The 18,649-nt window shown below is 41.8% G+C and overlaps 1 protein-coding gene across 4 annotated transcripts in view; it reads right to left on the bottom strand.

Annotated features, from left to right (window-relative positions):
* Window positions 1–733: 733 nt before the first annotated feature.
* Window positions 734–18,649, bottom strand: part of SMCHD1 (structural maintenance of chromosomes flexible hinge domain containing 1) — a 153,818-nt gene continuing 135,902 nt past the window's right edge. For 3 of the 4 annotated variants that reach the window (XM_059706537.1, XM_059706536.1, XM_059706534.1), the window contains 4 exons: window positions 16,549–16,720; window positions 10,563–10,724; window positions 9,296–9,410; window positions 734–1,904 (listed from right to left, as the gene is read on the bottom strand). In XM_059706537.1, the coding sequence (XP_059562520.1) occupies window positions 1,880–1,904; window positions 9,296–9,410; window positions 10,563–10,724; window positions 16,549–16,720 (474 nt within the window). In that variant the 3' untranslated portion in view covers window positions 734–1,879. Of the gene's footprint in view, window positions 1,905–9,295; window positions 9,411–10,562; window positions 10,725–16,548; window positions 16,721–18,649 lie in introns of those variants that run through there. The other variant, XR_009454146.1, reaches the window with a different exon arrangement.

The following is an 18,649-nucleotide window of genomic DNA, read 5'->3' as shown; positions in this document are numbered from 1 at the left end:
TTATGTACAAATACTATGCCATTTAATATAAAGAACTTGAGTGGTCAAAACTGGTTTGGCTCAGTGGATAGAGTGTCGGCCTGTGGACTGAAAGGTCCCAGGTTTGATTCCGGTCAAGGGCATGTGCCTGGGTTGCGGGCGCATCCCCAGTGGGAGATGTGTAGGAGGCAGCTGATCGATGTTTCTTTCTCATCAATGTTTCTAACTCTCTCTCTCTCTCCCTTCCTCTCTGTAAAAAAAATCAATAAAATATATGTAAAGAAAAGAATATTTTCTAAAAAAAAGAACTTGAGTGGTTGTGGATTATGGTATCAGCAAGGAGTCTTGCAACCAATTCCCTGTGGATACTAAGGAATGACCGTATATCCTCTTTTGTAAGTCAAAACAGGTACTATGTTCAACAGGCATGCAAAATAAAGCATCTTAATTAACATGTGTGAAAATAATTTTATAAATATAATTCCGTAACAATGAAGGGGAAAAGATGATTCCATGAAAATGTTTATCAGATATAACTGAAAAGTCATTTTAACAGCATAAAAATGATACAAACTTTTTACTAAAAAATATTATTTGAAAATTTATACTAAAATATAATTGAATTAATCCCACCCATTTAAAATAATTATAACTAACCAAGTCAGAGAAGCAAAAGTATTGATGTTTTAGCACTAATATTTAAGAACAAATAAGAACAAGTTTCACTTAAAAGGAATCCAATCTTCCCTTTAGCTAATTGTATTATTGTCATTTTATTGGTCTCTTAAGCAAAACAGTTAAATGACTTCCAATTATAAAGACAGGTTAACATTGTAATAGCTTTACCAAGGTAATAACTTTTAGAAAGCTTTCAATTAAAAAAGAAATCTACTCAATAGGAAAACCACCAGTTATTAACCTCACTGTGTATTTAGAAAGGATTAAAAATACACATTTCCTGGGACACAAAACTGTACCAAAAGTATTTCCTTACAAAGTAACTTTACAGAACAATACAACTGGATTTATACAAAGACATACATTGACATGTTAGCTTTAATACACAATTCAGATGTGTTTAAAGCAACTTTCTAGGAGGGCCTTATTGCATTGATATGGAAGTGTACAACTTCTTTAACTCTTTAAAAATAGTAATAAAAATTACAAAATAATGCAAATGTAGAATTAAGGCTGAGACTATATAATCTAGTATTAATAGAATCAAATAATACTTATAAAAATGGATGCTGCCGCGGCCTATTTTATATATACAAGGGTAAAGTCTTTAGAAATTTAAAATGTTACTGCTGTCACAAGTTCACTCATGTAGTTAATATTTTTTTCATGTATTTTAACATTTGAATTCCCAGATACCTGGTGCTTTTTCTTCTTTTATTTTGAATTCTTCATTAAGAGTTTCCTCACATATTTAACATTAAATACCTAACCTCTGGAACTTTCCTTAGATACAATCAACAAAACAGTTTTGTTAAATAAATTTACACAAAAGTAATAAAAAGGTTTGTTTCCAAGAAATAGTTCTAGCAAATTCATAGTAATCATATTGAAAAATAGTTCATATACTTTTCTTCAGTATTAATCAATGCTATGTGCCAGTTTTAGTCACTGCCGTATTTGCACATTTTCCTCTGACACATTTGCAAGATAATGACAACCAAAGGGCATGTTGACTGGAATAATTACAGTTAATCCGTATCATCCAGTAAGAGTCATAAAATTGAATGGTTGCTTTCTGGACAGACACAGAAATGAATGCCCAGGTGCTTGTACTGTCCCCATAGATATTCAGTCTGGTAAATCACCTCCTTAGTCTTCCGAAACAGAGCTGCAGAAGGCAGGGCATTCTCCCTGAGACCACAGGTCCCCTCTTTGTCACCTTTCACACATTTGTTTTGGTTACAGTCCTGGTCATAATGGAAAGAGAGAAAAACCATAATAAATGTTATGAATCAAAGTTTTCCTTTCCCAAACTCCCTCATTAGACCTGTATGGTTAAATATCCAAAGGAACTATGGGCTATTATAATTCTTCATATAAACATATTTAATTAAGTCCTTGTACATAAACACTTTGTTGACATGTATGCCAAAAAAAAAGTAAAAAAGCCTTAAAATAAGAGCAGCAAACATATATAGAAGGGGTAATTTGTACCATAGTTCTTTACAATGGTGTATGTCAGACCCCAAATCTGAAGATTTTCACTTACTTAATCCCCCTTTTCCTTAAATGAAATTACAATTTAAAAAATTAACAATTATAATGCTTATTACAAAAAAGTTATAAAATAAAGACAAGCAAAAAGAAAAAACATGAAAAAATACCTATATTTCTATTCACATAGAGATGAACATAGTGAATACCTTGCATATAAATCTATTCAGACGTTTTTATTCGGGTATATCTAATTTATTTTTTAATGATAAATAAACTTCTATTTCCAAAAAGATACACAATTAAAGAAAACGAGTCTACTGTGTAGTATCCCATAGTGCTAAGTATATTTTGTCGACTGTAAAGTCCACGTTTTTTCACATTTAACATCTCTGAAATCCACCTTTGAATGTCATGAGTTAATATGCAGTGTTTTTCTTTAATGTTCATGACAGTTTCTATAATGTTTCTCTTATAATTAATAACATCTTAAAGTTGATGAAATATAGTAATAACTATAAAAGATTATAATAAATATATAAGTATGTAATACACATATACAAGTAAAAAACATACACACATATTTTGTTGCTATTTCCTGCTATTTAATTTGTTCCTGATTATATGGATGAAATATATCACTATTTCAATAGTAAGATACTGCTCAAATGCTTTAATGTTTTTGAGATGTGTGCGATTAGTCCAAAATTTATGGAGTATAGGCCAAGACTGTGTATGAGAAAATTACTAAACACTAATTTAAGTTTTATATAGAAACTTATGAAATTTAAATTTTAAATGGCAAATTTAGAGTGATTTTAAATTTCCCTAAGATAAACAAGATGCAAAAGGCGAGGAAGCCATAGGCTAGAATATACCAATTTTCAACCTAAAACTTCTAACACTGTCAACACAAAGCTAAACCTTTCGGTGTGTGTTTTGTGTGTGCCAAAATCTGTATTGATAACATGGTTCTCCCTTTCTCTCTCAGAAAATTTACACTCTTCCACCTTTCCTTGATGTTCTAAAATTTTACTATCAATTATCTTCGAGCCTCTTTAGAGTCAATCATTAGGCTGGGCATTCAATGCACCCTTTCATTCATCCCTGGAAAATTCTCTTCCACATATTTTTTTCTTCTACATTTTCTTCTTTCTAGGATTCCTTGGTCTGAAAAGATTCTGTCTCCTCCTTTGTCTTCACATATTTTTTTTTTGTAGGAAGTTTCTTTGACTTTAGTCCTTTGAATTTTTAATTTCAGCAACAGTATTTATAATCTAATAGAGCCCCAGTGCACAAAAATTTGTGCACTTGGGGGGGACAGGGGGTCCCTCAGCCCAGACTGTGCCCTCTCGCAGTCTGGGACCCCTCGGGAAATAACGACCTGCTGGCTTAGCCCTGCTCCCGGGTGGCAGAGGGCAGGCCCAATCCCTAGGTGCAGCCCCTGGTCGGGCTCAGAGCAGGGCTGATTGGGGAGTTGGGGCGCCGCCCCCTGTCATGCAGAGAGCAGAGCCCATCGGGGGTTGGGGCTCCCCCGTCACTCACAGAGTAGGGCCGATAGGGGAGTTGGGGCACCGCCCCGTCACACACAGAGCAGGGTGGATCGGGGGTTGGGGCGCCGCACCCTGTCATACTCAGGGCAGGGCCGATGGGGAGGTTATGGCTCTACCCCATCACACAGAGCAGGGCCCTTGGGGGGCAGTTGGGGTGCCGCCCTCTATCACCCACAGAGCAGGGCCGATCAGGGGGTTGGGGCGCCGCCACTGTCACACTCAGGGCAGGGCTGATGGGGAGGTTATGGCTCTACCCCGTCACACACAGAGCAGGGCCTGTGGGGGGGCGGGGGGGGGGTTGGGGCGCCGCACCCTGTCACACACAGAGCCGCAGGGCGATCAGGGGGTTGGGGAGCTCCCCCCTATCAGGCACAGAGCAGGGCTGATCAGAGGGTTGGGGCGCCTTCCCCTGTCACAAACAGAGCAGGGTGGATAGGGAGGTTGTGGCCCCGCCCCCTGTCACACACAGAGCCGCAGGGCGATCAGGGGGTTTGGGCGCTGCCCTGTCATGCTGATCCCGGTGCCGGGAGGCCTCGCGGCTCCACTGATCCCGGTGCTGGGAGGCATATTACCCTTTTACTATATAGAATAGATGCCTGGTGCATGGGTGGGGGCTGGCTGGTTTGCCCTGAAGGGTGTCCTGGATCAGGGTGGGGGTCCCCACTGGGGTGCCTGGCCAGCCTGGATGAGGGTATGATGGCTGTTTGCAGCTGGTCACACCCCCTTCAGGGTGGGGGTCCCCACTGGGGTGCCTGGCCAGTCTGGGTGAGGGGCTGAGGGCCGTTTTCAGGCTGGCGGGTGACTGAAGCTCCCAACCGCTTTTTTTCTTTTGGGCCAGCTTTAGCTCTGAGGCTTGGCTCCAGCTCTTAGGCCTCCGCTCCTGAAAGCAGGTATCTGGTTTGTTTGGGTTCTATAAACGAAACACTGTTTCCACTCCAGCTCTGAGATTCCGGCTGGCTGAAAGCAGGTTTCTGGGGTTTTGTTTAGCTTCTATATTTGTAACAATGTTTCAAACTGCAAGCTCAGAGGCCGGCAGCAGCAGGCGGCGAACGTTGGAGTCCTCCGTCACTGAAGCAAGCAAGCCTCATGTTCGCTTCAAGTTGCCTGGCTGCCGGCCGCCATCTTGGCTGGCAGTTAATTTGCATATTGCCCTGATTAGCCAATGGGAAGGGTAGCGGAGGTACGGCTAATTACCATGTTTCTCTTTTATTAGATAGGATAATCTTGTACCATCCATAATCTCCTAATACACTCTTGAGTTTCGTGACTATAACTCCTTCTGCAATCTTATTAAAAATTACAAAATTTAAAAAGAGTTTGGTTAAATTATCTTCTCTAGTTGGTTTTGCTATTTTTCTCTCACATGCGTATGCATGGCGATTCTTGGTTTTATGATTATACTAGAGGCCCAGTGCACGAAATTCGTGCACTGGTAGGGTCCCTAGTGGCTGCTGGCTGGGTACTCCCTCTCTTCCCCCAACCGCCTGCCACTGCTGCTGGCCAGGGCCTTCCTCCCTTCCTCTGACCGGCCCCACCCCCTGGTTGAACTCTCCCTGGAGGAACTCCCAGTCGAGGGAACAATTTGCATACTATACTTTTATTATAGAGGATTTAAGAAAGAGGATTGTGCTGCTGGCCTGGATTTCTTCTCCTGTTATAAAAACAGAACCATTTGCCCATCAAATCTCGTTTCTGAGTGGAAATTTAAAGTGGGCCAGGGCAGAGCAGGGTCGGTGGGTCAGCAGGCTTAGCTTTAAGTGTATGGCTGGAGAGCCAACTATCAGGTTGTTAGATCCTTAAATGCCAACATTGGACAAGCCTTTAGAGTGCCACCAATGTGTATACCTGAAGCCAATATATGAACATTTAATTAAATAATTACCACTGTTATCTAACTCCTGGTGCAGCTGTAATGCCTGGACACAAGGGAACAGAGCTTTCAGTTTTGGTTTGAACATCTGGCATATTCTAGGCTGTGATTTCTTCTTCTTTTCCAGCTTCTCCCATCCCTCTTTTGTCTCTGCCACTGTCTCTACAGTTTTTCCCAGTCCCTCCTTCTCTACTATATTCTAGTCTTGTTTCTATCTTATCACCAGAAAAAATTTCAGTCAAATGTGAAGGCAGAATGAAGACATTTTCAGATGTGCAAGGGCTCTGAGTTTCTTTGGATACACTTTTCATAAGAAAGTTATAAGAGAGAAAAACAAGGAACCCAAGACACAGTGGATTCAACCCAAGAGAGTAGCCAAGGAAGGCCCACGAGGCCTACATACTTAGTACTATGTAGGAAGAGTATGTGATCAAGACAAATAGTAGGGGGTAGGGGTTAAGAAAGGAAATTAGAAACTACAGAAAAAATATTAATAACATCCAAGAAACTGTCTAAATAAGAATTGGATTAAATTTTAACATGATTTTATGAACTGATCCAGTATGGAAGATTTGATTCTGATGTCTGGAATACTGACTGGTGACCTAGAACTTCATAGAGAAGGAAAGGTAATCCTAGCACCCAGCTTTGCCTAGTACTAATTGTTTACACAGACAGAATAATGTATGTGGTTTACTGTTCTCTACCTTTGAAAAAAGCAGGGAGGATTTGGTATAATAAAATAATCACGATAGAGAAACAATTCTAAAATAATTCAGAACAATTCAGTCCAAAGGTCATTAGGTGGCCAGGTAAGACAAACCTCCACACCAGGGTTGGGTGAGCTGTGCTGTCTGAAAGCTGATAAGATAGACATAAGTATATTTTAAAAATGGAGGCACCAACAGAATAACTAAAATTAAACAGTTAAAATAAATGTTGCCTCTAGCAAACAGGATAAGAAGAAAATGCATAGGATACAAGATTTCACCATCATAAGCTCTTTCTATACATGTGCTTGTCCAATCTGGTAGCCACTAGCCCATGCCCATGGCTGGATCTGGCCTGTTTGAAATGAATAAAACTAAAAAACAAACAAACAAACAAAAAAACCCCAAAAAACAGCGTACCCTTTTATGTAATGATGTTTACTTTGAATTTATATTAGTTCACACAAACACTCCATCCATGCTTTTGTTCCGGCCCTCCGGTCCAGTTTAAGAACCCATTGTGGCCCTCGAGTCAAAAAGTTTGCCCACCCCTGCACTAGCCACATGTGGCTCAAGTACTTGTATTGTAGCTAGTCCTAACAGAGATGTGTTGTCTTCAGAATTTTGAAGACTTTGTATGAAAAAAAAATTTAAAATACCTCAACTACAGTTTTTCATGCTGTTTACATGTTACAATGATAATATTTTATATACTAGATTCAGTAAGACCTAGTATTAAAATTAATCTCAATTTCTTTTTAATATGACTACTAGAAAATTTCAAACATCGATCAGCTGCCTCCTGCACGCCCTCCACTGGGGCATGCCCACAACCAAGGCACATGCCCTTGACTGGAATCGAACCCGGGACCCTTCAGTCCGCAGGCCGACGCTCTATCCGCTGAGCCAAACCAGTCAGGGCACTATAAAAATCTTAATTAACAAGATCCAGACCAGTGACATCTGTAGAAGTGCTGTAACTATAAGGTCTTGGGCTACTTCAGTGCTGAGGCTAAGATGAAGCTTCAGTATTAAGTACTTTAGTTTAGAACTGCTCAGCAGGAATTTCTTCACTGGCCTCTAGAAAACTGGAAAAATGCTCTCCATCTTTAATAAAACACTCAATTAAAAATTATGGGGAACTTCATAAAAAAAGCTTCAGTAATTGTAATACTTTGTTCAATCTATTTTGATATCCTGTTACACATTTTCCTCCTGTAGTATTTTAGAGTGCATCCCAGGTATATTATTTAACCGATAAATACCTCAGTACACATTTCTTTTTTTTTGTTTGTTAATCTTCATTGGAGGACACTTTTACCACTGATTTTTAGAGAGCATGGGAGGAAGGAAGGAGGGAGGAAAGAGGAGGAGGAGGAGGTGAGGGGAGAGGGACGAAGAGAGAGAGAGAAAGGGAGAGGAACATTAATGTGAGAGACACACATCGATTGATTGACTCCTGTACACGCCCTGACTGGAACTGGGGGTCGAATCTATAACCACGGTATGTGCCCAAGACCCAATGCTCTAACCACTGATCCATACCCACCAAGGCCACATTTCTAATATATATTTATTTTAATGTAAATACCATGATGTTGTTATCCTTCCTATATAATAAAAGACCAGCAACTGAATGGTGGAATGACCAGAACGACCACTCAATCAGTCACTACGATGTGCACTGACCACCAGGGGGCAGACGCTCAATGCAGGAGCTGCCCTCTGGTGGTCAGTGCGCTCCCACAGTGGGAGCAGCCGCTCAGCTGACTGGGATAAGTGGTGCTCCCACAGCAGGCTGATCCCCCAGGCCACACCCCCCACCAGTGCAGGAATTCCGTGTACCGGGCTTCTAGTATATATATAAAATTAATAATTTCTTAATATAACCAATATCCAAGTGATATTAACATTTCTCCAAATCTTTTCAAAGCTGTCATTTTAAAGATTCAAATCCAGATCCAAAAAAGGGTTACATACTACATTTGATTGTTATATCTTTCAATCACTTTTATCCTACAACAAATAGTTCATCCTACTTTTACGTCATTGATTTATAGACAAAAGCAGTCATCTTTCCTGTACAATATCTATACTTGACATTCTGGATTTGGTTGACTGCTTCCTGTGGTATCATTTAACTTGTTACTAAAGTTCCCCTATCTCCTGTATACTTGTTAAATTGAGCCTTTCTCAAATTTATTAGAGATTTAAGCTCTAATGCCTTAAGGAATGAATTACATGGAATGAATTAAATTCCTACCACATATCCCACTTTCATTCACCTAGTAATATATAGCACACAATGAGCATTCAAACATTTACTGCATAAATGTAGAATATGTAGATAGAAAGGGCATGGGTACCAATTCCAAATACTACAGTCTCAAAGGAACTACTCTCAGGTCAATATGAGACATGTATACAGGCAAAGGTTATATTTAAACTTTTAAAAATAATGTACAAGAAGCCCTTGTACCATGGTATCCTTCTGTGTGAGGGCCTTACTAATATCTAATCTAAAAGGATAGTTTTCTTATCATTGAGTTAGGTTGCAGACAGCTTTGTTGGTTTTTTGGTGAGCTATCTACATGGTATATGATTTTCTAAACCAAACATGATATACAATTTTAAAATAAGTAATGTGAAATGGTTTTGCATAGCCTATACTTACCAAGTTGCTGATCCTATGAAGTAGAATGCAGTTTTTGAAAGTTAAGCCAAACAACAGAAGAGCAATTTAAATCTTAACACTGACTTTTAACATATAAAAATAAACTATTAAACTTTCCAAATAATTAGCAAACATTATTTAGAAAATTGGAGTATCCTAGAAGAATATAATGATTATGTCTTCCTTCATTATCCATCACTTAGTTCAATTAAAAAAAATGCTAATTCTGGCTCAAGGGGAAAATTAGAAATAAATTCATGCTATTTTTTAAAGCATAATGAGACAAGTGCTTGGATAAACTAACCAATGATAACTCTCAGGTCATAAATAGACTCACCTATTTTGTCTTGTAACTTCTCTTCTCATTCTTTTAGGAGGATTTGGACAATCTGTCATTTCAATCTTTGTTGGATGACCTAATGAATCACTGCCCTTACGTGTGGGAGTCACACCTATAAAGGTAGAAAATTAACTTTTAGAAGACTGGAATTGTAAGCAAGAAAAGCAAATACAGCCCTAGCTGTATTTGTGGATAGAGTGTTGGCCTGCAGACTGAAGGGTCCCGGGTTCGATTCCAGTCAAGGGCACATGCCTGGTTTGCAGGCTTGATCCCCAGTGGGGGGGAATGCAGGAGGCAGCCAATCACTGATTCTCTCTCATCATTGATGTTTCTCTCCTCTCTTCCTCTCTGAAATCAATAAAAATCTATACTAATAAAAGGGTAATATGCTAATTAGGGCAGAAGTCCATCTGGACAAAGCCACAGCGGCTGTGAGGGCCTAGGGCTGGCACTACGTGGGAGGGGCGGGCGGGTCAGGCGCTCACACAGGAGGGGCGAGCCATTCTGGTGCCGCTGGTCCAGCACTGCGGCCCCTTTTGCAGAGGCAGTGAGAAGGCAGTGCCGTGCCCCCTTCCGCAAAGGTGGCGCGGGACAGGCCGTGGTGTGGCCCGGTCCCAGTGCTGCCCCTTCTGCAGAGGCAGCCACAGAGGCAGCAGCTTGGGCCCGGTCCAGGCACCATGCCTCCGCAGAGGCTGGACGGGGTGCAACCTGCTGTCCCTCAATCTCCCACAGCTCCTCCCCCAGCAGGCCTGGCCCCAGATCACCCCCTATCCACCAGTGGGTGGGGGGCAGGGCCAGCACTAAGAAGCAAGGGCCAAGGGCCTGCAGCTGCAGTGGCAGCAGCAGCAGCAGGGTGACGGGGGCAGTGCCTTCCCCTGATCATCCCGGTCGCCTCCCACCGAGGAGGACATCCCCTGAGGGTTCCTGGACTGTGAGAGGGGGCAGGCCAGGTTGAGGGACCCCCGCCCCCACCCCCCATGCACAAATTTTATGCACCGGGCCTCTAGTGTGTGTATATATATAAAGAAAAGCAAATACATCTTAATTTATAGAAAAAGAATTAATAAATAATACTGAGAAAGATTCTTACTACTCCTGCCGAGAGAATAGTTTACAACCATTTATCAGGTGACTTCGAGGTCAAGAGTGTGTGTAGATTTAAGTTCTGGATCATTTGCATTCTTTCTTATGGCTGAACCTCTTTAATCATTAATATTCATCTTCATGCTAACAAAATAGATGTTAACAAAAAGTAAGTATATACCTAGAAGGTGTTGCTCCATTAGTTTCAGAGTTTTCTCTCGTTCATCAAGTTCTTGCTTTTTCTTTTTCATTTCAGGAGACTGCAGGTACTCTAATTCACTGTTAAGTTCCTTGGTCAAACTGTTCAACTTGTCCAGAGCATTACGATACTGTTGAAGAAGATCTGCAAAGAAACCAAAGGCATTTGATTAAAACTACTGATATCATATCAAATCAGGGTTTTAAGAAAGAAGAATTAGCAACAATGGGTACTATGTTATAGTAACACGTGGGAACTACTTTTAAAGCCACAAAACATTCCATGTAAACAAATGAAATAAAAGAGCACACTTTAGACCTGAGCACAAAACTATTAGGCTACTAAATTTTAATTTTCTTCAATTGCTTGACTTTAATAAATTTATTTCTGTGTAAGGAGTTTTCTACATTAAAGTACTCTGTAAATGGGATCACTCAATGTTTACATCCTGTTTGATATTCAGTATCTAATCTAACTCCACATAGACGAATTTAAGGAGGGATGCAAATGCATCAAAGGCAGCACTGTTAGAAAATCCTTGCTCCTAGCAGACATGACTGTTACCTTAATCACAGCTTTCAAAGATGCACTTTTGATAAAGTACTTATTTTTTTTAAAAAATTTAACTTTCCTTATATTACTTTTCTTAAAATGTAGTACAACACAGACCATAGTGTGATGATAGCCAGAAGGAGAGGGGGGTGAGGGCTAGGTGGAGTGGGCAAAGGCAGAGGAGGGGGGGAAGGGGGATGGAAAGAGTTTTTTGTTTGGGGCAATGGGTGTACGATGCAGCCTGCAGATGATGTTTCATTGAGTTGTACACTTAAAACCTATATTGCTTTACGAACCAATGTCACCCCTATAAATTCAATTTTTAAAAAAGTAAAACTAAATGTATTAAATTATTCAAATTTGAGACTATTTATCGCCTGTCTATAAGACTTACTTGATACTAAATATTAAATACAGTGACTACACTCTAGTCCAGGGGTTAGCAAACTACAGTCCACGGGCCAAGAATGCTTTATACAATTTTAAATGGTTATATTCTAAACGGCTATATAAATACCTTTATACTACCCTTGATTTTGTCTCACAAACCCTAAAATATTTAATGTCTGGCACACACAAATATGATCAATAGTCATGAGAATAAAGATTAAAACACCCTAACATTTAATAAATATACAGAGTAGTTTACATATAAAACTGTGAAAGATATTATTTAAGAGCCAGGCTCAAATTGATTTGAGAGAGGAAGCGGGGGGGGGGGGGGAGGGAGAGGAAGAGAGAGAGAAAGGAAGAGAGAGAGAGAGAGGAAGAGAGAATGAGAGAGAAACATTGATAGGCTGGCTTCCGAAGGCACCACGACAGGGGGATGGAACCTGCAACCTGGGTGTGTGGCCTGACCAAGAATCAAACGCCACCTTTTGGTGCACAGAACAATGCTACAAACATCTGAGCCACACCGGCCAGGGCTAAGTGTCTTTGCTTTTCAATTAAAGAATTTAATGTATTTACATGTTACTCAAGGTCTTATTTCTAATCATCTTATTTTGTAACATGTAAATATTCTTTTCTTCCTTCTGTTTTCTGCTTTGATTTGCTGTTACCTCATATCTACACTAATAAAACAGAAACATGGTAATTGGCGTACGACCGATACCCTTTTCATTGGCTAATCAGCGAGATATGCAAATTAACTGTCAGCCAAGATGGCAGCCGGCAGCCAGGCAGCTTGAAACTAACATGAGGCTTGCTTGCCTCAGTGACGGAGGCTGCAGGCCTCTGAGCGGGCAGTTTAAGAAACATTGTAACAAATACCGCCCAACTTCAGCCAGCAGATTCGCAACATTATATGCAAAGGCCAGAAACCTACTTTCAGCCGGAGGCCTAAGAGCTGGAGCCAAGCCTCAAGGTAAAGCTGGCCCAGAATAAAAAAAAAAAAAAAAGGACAAAAGGAGCGGTTGGGAGCTTCAGTCACCCCCAGCCTGAAAACAGCCCTCAGCCCCTCACCCAGACTGGCCAGGCACCCCAGTGGGGACCCCCACCCTGATCCAGGACACCCTTCAGGGCAAACCAGCCGGCCCCACCCGTGCACCAGGCCTCTACCCTATATAGTAAAAGGGTAATATGCCTCCCGGCACCGGGATCAGCGTGAGAGGGGGCAGCGCACAAACCCCCTGATCACCCTGCTCTGTGTGTGACAGGGGGAGCTCCTCAACCCCCTGATGGGCCCCACTCTGTGTGAGACAGGGGGCGGGGCCACAACCTCCCTATCCACCCTACTCTGTGCCTGATAGGGGGGAGCTCCCCCCCCCCACAGGCCCTGCTCTGTGTGTGACAGGGTGCGCCCCCCCCCCCCCCCCGGCCCTGCTCTGTGTGTGACGGGGTAGAGCCACAACCTCCCCATCAGCCCTGCCCTGAGTGTGAGAGTGGCGGCGCCCCAACCCCCTGATCCGCCCTGCTCTGTGTGTGACAGGGAGAGCTCCTCAACCCCCTGATGGGCCCCGCTCTGTGCGTGACAGGGGGTTGCTCCACAACCTCCCCATCGACCCTGCCTTGAGTGTGACAGGGGGCGGTGCCCCAACTCCCCAATCAGCCCTGCTCTGAGCCCGACCAGGGGCTGCACCTAGGGATTGGGCCTGCCCTCTGCCACCCGGGAGCAGGCGTAAGCCAGCAGGTCTTTATCTCCCGAAGGGTCCCAGACTGCTAGAGGGGACAGGCCAGGCTGAGGGACCCCCCCTCCCCCCCGAGTGCACAAATTTTTGTGCACCGGGCCTCTAGTTAAATACTATAATGCAAAACACTGTGTAGGCAAAATTATTTGAAGGCACTCTGCTTTAATTGTGTTAGTATAATTTTTGTGGAGGTAATGTGATTGAAAATTGCGTTTTCTCTGCAAACATCCCATGATATACTAGAAGGAGGTTCCTCAAAGCTCTGTTTTATCTGGTCTTTACTATGCTGGTTGATTCAGGAGGGACAATCTCACTCCTAGGAGTTGTAGAATCTGAGTTCTGTTAAAAGATGCACTCCAGGATGAAGGTGAAAGGAACTCAAGGCTGCTGAAAGTCTCAGAGCCATTTCTGGTTTTGTCTTGGCTGTTTCCAATCTTCTTTGAATCTGTGATTGCTTCCAGTTTCCTTCTAAATACATTCCCATCTTGCTTCAAGTGGTCAGGGCTGGCTGCTACTGCTTACAACCAAAAGTACTTTGTACATATCAATAATCTTAAACTGTCTCGTTGAAGTTTTTAAAACTGTTTGTCAAATATTTAAATTTTTATTGTTGAATCATTAGTCTGTATATAGAATGTATCTTTGAAATATATATCCAGAAGGATTAAGCATCTGTTATATTTTTGAAGTCCTTGTATTATCTGTCAACTTTACATATATAAACAACCCAATAGAGAACACAAATCTTTCATTACAATCTTCTCTTCCCTAAAGTCTACAGATAATGCCTTATGGTTATACTAATGTTCAGGTACCCAGGTAAACTAGAAATTCTGTCTGTATGGCACTTGTGTATTTTAAAAGTACCACAGGTAATTCTTTTTGTTTGGGAACACTGCATAAACTGTAGTGCTAGAGTGATAAGGGTTGAGGCTTTTTTATGTCGATTCACTGCTCCCCCCAGCCTGATTTCTTACAGTTTGTTTAGATGTTCATTTATTATCTACACTGAAGACTTTTGTAAGCATTCAATGCCATTATAAACTGAAGTAATGGACCTTTGTACTGTGTATAATTTTAATTTTATATATATTATGATATGTTGACATCTTTAAAGACCTTTCTGGCTGGGAAACAGACTGCCCCTCCCAGAGTTAGCCAATTCTTGAAGATAGCAAAGGGCTCAGCATACCTTTGATATGTAACTAACTAATCCAGAGCCAAACCTCCTCTATCTGGCCTGTGCATGTCAAGACGCAATATTCTTCTGCCTTATCATCTCAGGGCCAGTTACCAGGCAACTAGCTAGAGACCACACCTATAACCCAAAGCCCATTGGAATTATTCAAACTAGTCCGTCCTGAACTGTCCATCCTGTGATGCGTGGCTCTCCCTCAGAAACCCCAATAAAGGCTGTGGCCTCAGCACTCTCCTTCCTGTCTTCTCAAGAATATTACTCAACCCTAAAAAGAAAGGGTTTTCTCATATATGCTATAACGTGGATACACCTGGAAGGCATTAAGCTAAGTGAACTAAGCCAGTTACAAAAGGTCAAATACTGTCTGAGTCCACTTATATAATGTGCCTAGAATACTCCAATTCACAGAAAATAAACCCTAGTAGTTGTCAGGACACTGGGGCAAAGGGGCAAGAGGAGCAGCTGTTTAATGGGTACAGAGTTTTGCTGGGGTCTAACCCCAGCGGGTCCAGGGGTTCCCAAAGGCGTGGATGGAGTCGGCGAAGAAGGAAGGACACGGAGATAGCGTTCAGTTGATCAGCAGCCTAGCCAGGATCTCCAGCCAAGTTCTCCAGCCAAGTTCTGATCTGGATCTCCAGAGAGGTTCTGCTGGTTCTCCAGCCAGGTTCTGTAGCCATGTTCCCTCGCTAGGTTCTCCAGCCAGGTTCTGTCTGATATCTCCAGCCATGTTTGGTCACCAGGTTCTAGTCAGGTTCTCTTGCCATATTTCTGTAGTCAGGTTCAGTCCAGGATCTTTTGCCATGTTCTCTCGCTAGGTTCTGTCTCTAGGTTCTGAGGCCAGTTTCTGTCCAAGATCTTTTGCCATGTTCTCTCCAGCGAAGTTCTTCTGTCTCTAGAGAACGTTCTGTGTAGGTTCTGTGCCTAGGTTCTGAGTATAGGTTCTGTGTTCTGAGTTCTGTGTCTTGCTGTCTTGTTACATCTGTATTTATACCAGTTGATTCAATCCTATCAATCTCTATTACAAAGGTTAGGGCGTTTCTTATCTCCATTCCAGGGAGTAAAGATTATGTAGCTTAAGCATGATTGTTTGTAGTTAAATTGATTAACTACCTGCCTGGCACTTAGTTAAGGAGTTTCATCCCCTCCCTAACTTCAGGGAAAAATCCCTACCTGGGGAAACAACCTTTCTCGGAGAGGTGACCTTGGTTAAAACACATAGTGCCAAGAAGGTGAGCAAACATATTAAGAACAGTATGCCATATATGCCAGGTCCCTTGAAACAGCAAGCATGGACCGGCTCCCGGCAGAGTTTCAGTTTTGCAAAATAACAACAGGTTTGGAGATTGGCTGCACAACAATGTGAATGTACTTAATACTATTGAACTATACATTTAAAAATGGTTAAGATGATACATTTTATATTATTTTTTATGAAATAGTAACAATAACAAACTACTTTTTACTGAAAAAGTAGATACCCAAGTATATTAAAGCTATATAAAATTAAGAGCAAATAGGCTCTAAGGTAATGGCCTGGAGCGGGCTTCCTGAAAAAGTACAGGTGACCTTTAAACAACACAGGGTTAGGGGTGCTGACCAACTTCCCTCACCTCCGAATACCAAGATCCACAGATGCCCAAGTCCCTTACAAAACATGGTGTAGAACAAGGCATACAGTCAGCCCTCCACATGTGTGAATTCCCAACTGCAGATGGAAAATACTGTTTTCAATCTGCTGTTGGTTGGATCCAAGGATGCAAAACCTGGGGATATAGAGGGACAACTGTATATTTAGTGGGGAAAAAAATTCCTCATGTAAGTAGACCCATACAATTCAAACCTGTATTGTTCAAGTGTCATCTGTATATATACTTCAGAGCACAGATGTAAAAACAATTATATTGGATAACTAGAAAAGAGCTTGTAGAAGGGAAAATGGGGGAGGGCGGTCACATGTCATGAACAAAAACATCTTATTATTCATATTTGTTACTAGATTACTTTTCATGTTAGAATATCAATACACAAGCCCCAGATAAAGTATTAAAATTAAATGGGAAATTGTTATTTAGGAACTTATCCAACCTACCTATTTGTTGCCCTAAGACCAGGCACTGCTTTGGTACTGGAGCTCCAAATACCATTCCCCGAAGTTTGTCCATTGGAGGAGCTTTATTCTGAAGGCCCCCAAACTTTCCATTACTTCGAATGCGATCTCCATCTCTTGTGAGCAGTGTAGGACAGTGTGTGATTTTTACAACCTATTTTAAGTAAGCAGTTATTAATTGGTGAGTCCATAAAACTTATTTCAATTGTTCTAAGAAAGGAGAAATCATTTAACAATTCTGAAATTAGAAATGACATGCCCATGCTAGTATTTATATAAATATTTTAATAAGCTAGTGATGTGTAAGATGAATTGGGGAAAAACAAGAGGCAGGGCAATAAGTTAATATAATTCTCAAGTGTTAGCCTAAGTTAGAATAGTGACAACACAAATGGAAAAATGTGAAATTGACAGTTTGCTTGATAAGAAGAAGGAAGAGAGGGACCAGCAAAAGTAGGCTGTGCTTCTGAAAGCCATGGCAGTATCAAGGCAGCATCAGTAGCTAAATTTCCTTCTGTGAAATACAAATTTTACAGATGACCAAAAAAAAAAAATAGCAGAGAAGATTAGACTGAAGAAAATACAGACTGAAAATCATAGCGCTGAATCTGTAGTGGGCAATACTACAACTTCAGTCGTGGGAAGTAAAAGAGCTAGTACTGTGAGAGTTAGGGGAACTAGAATTACGTAGTAAATCCTAAGTCGTGGAAAAAAAGTAGGTAGGGTTAGTCAAGAATTAAATTCTTCAGAGAAGTGAGAGAATAAAAGAGACACTATATTTAGTATTTCATGAACTTCAAGAATGTTCTTTCAAGAAAGATTTAGGAAAGTATAAAAAAACTAAATGCTTGCCCTAGCTGGTTTGGCTGAGTGGATAAAGCATCAACCTGCGGACTGAAGGGTCCCGGGTTCAATCCCCAATAGGGAGTGTACAGGAGGCAGCCAGTCAAGGATTCTCTCTCATCACTGACTAGAGGCCCAGTGCACGAATTTGTGCACCAGTGGGGGGGTCCCTCGGGCTGGCCTGCGTGATCGGGCCGAAACCAGCTCTCCAACATCCCCCGAGGGGTCCTGGATTGCGAGAGGGTACAGGCCAGGCAGAGGGACCCCACTGGTGCATGATCAGGGCTGGGGAGGGAAGTGGGAGGTTGGCTAGCTGGGAGGGACCACGGGAGGGCTCCAGGGCGTGTCTGGCCCATTTCGCTCAGTCCCGATCGGCCAGACCCCAGCAGCAAGCTAACCTACAGGTCGGAGCGTCTGTCCCTGGTGGTCAGTGCATATCATAGTGACTGGTCAAATGTCTGCTCCCTGGTGGTCAGTGCACGTAATAGCGAGTGGTTGAGTGGCCTTAGCATATCATTAGTATACTAGAGGCCTAGTACACAAAATTCGTGCACAGGTAGGGTCCCTAGCAGCTGCTGGCTGCCGGCCAGGGCCTCCCTCTCCTTGGCTGCCTGCCGTCACCCTGGCCGGGGTGGGACCAGCCAGGGTGAAGGGCCACAAGTGGTTGGCCAGCCAGCCTCGCCCCCTGGTCGAACTCCCCAGTTGAACTCCTGGTTGAGGTGACAATTTGCATATTAGGCTTTTATTACATAGGATTATACTTTGGTTGAATGGCCGACTGGACAACTGGACGCTTAGTATATTAGGTTTTTATTATATAGGATAGGATGTTTCTATCTCTCTCTCTCCCTCGCCCTTCCTCTCTGATATCAATACAAAAAGAAAAAATTTAAATGTTCAACTTCAAAGGTCATCAGAGAAGCAGAATTCAAATGAGATATTGTCACTACTCATAATGTTAACACATGCATACTACACTGCACACCACCCTGAATGTTGGGAGAGCTATGGAGAAAGGTCTTTCTGTCCTAATCTGCTCTGCAGCAGCCCTCCTAAAAGGAAATGTGAAAGTATTAAATAGTTTAACACTCTGCAAGACCCAGCAATTCTATGTCTAAAAAGTTACTCTGAAGAAATAAAGATATGAACTATATGAAACTGAATGAAAAATATGAAACTCACATTTCAATAAGTTACAGAAATAATGGTAAATCCACACAATAGAATGTGTACATTAAAA

Source organism: Myotis daubentonii, chromosome 8 (assembly GCF_963259705.1).
Source record: "Myotis daubentonii chromosome 8, mMyoDau2.1, whole genome shotgun sequence".
Taxonomy (NCBI): domain Eukaryota; kingdom Metazoa; phylum Chordata; class Mammalia; order Chiroptera; family Vespertilionidae; genus Myotis; species Myotis daubentonii.
Note: the sequence above shows the minus strand (reverse complement) of the source record. Positions and strands in the feature narration are given on the sequence as shown.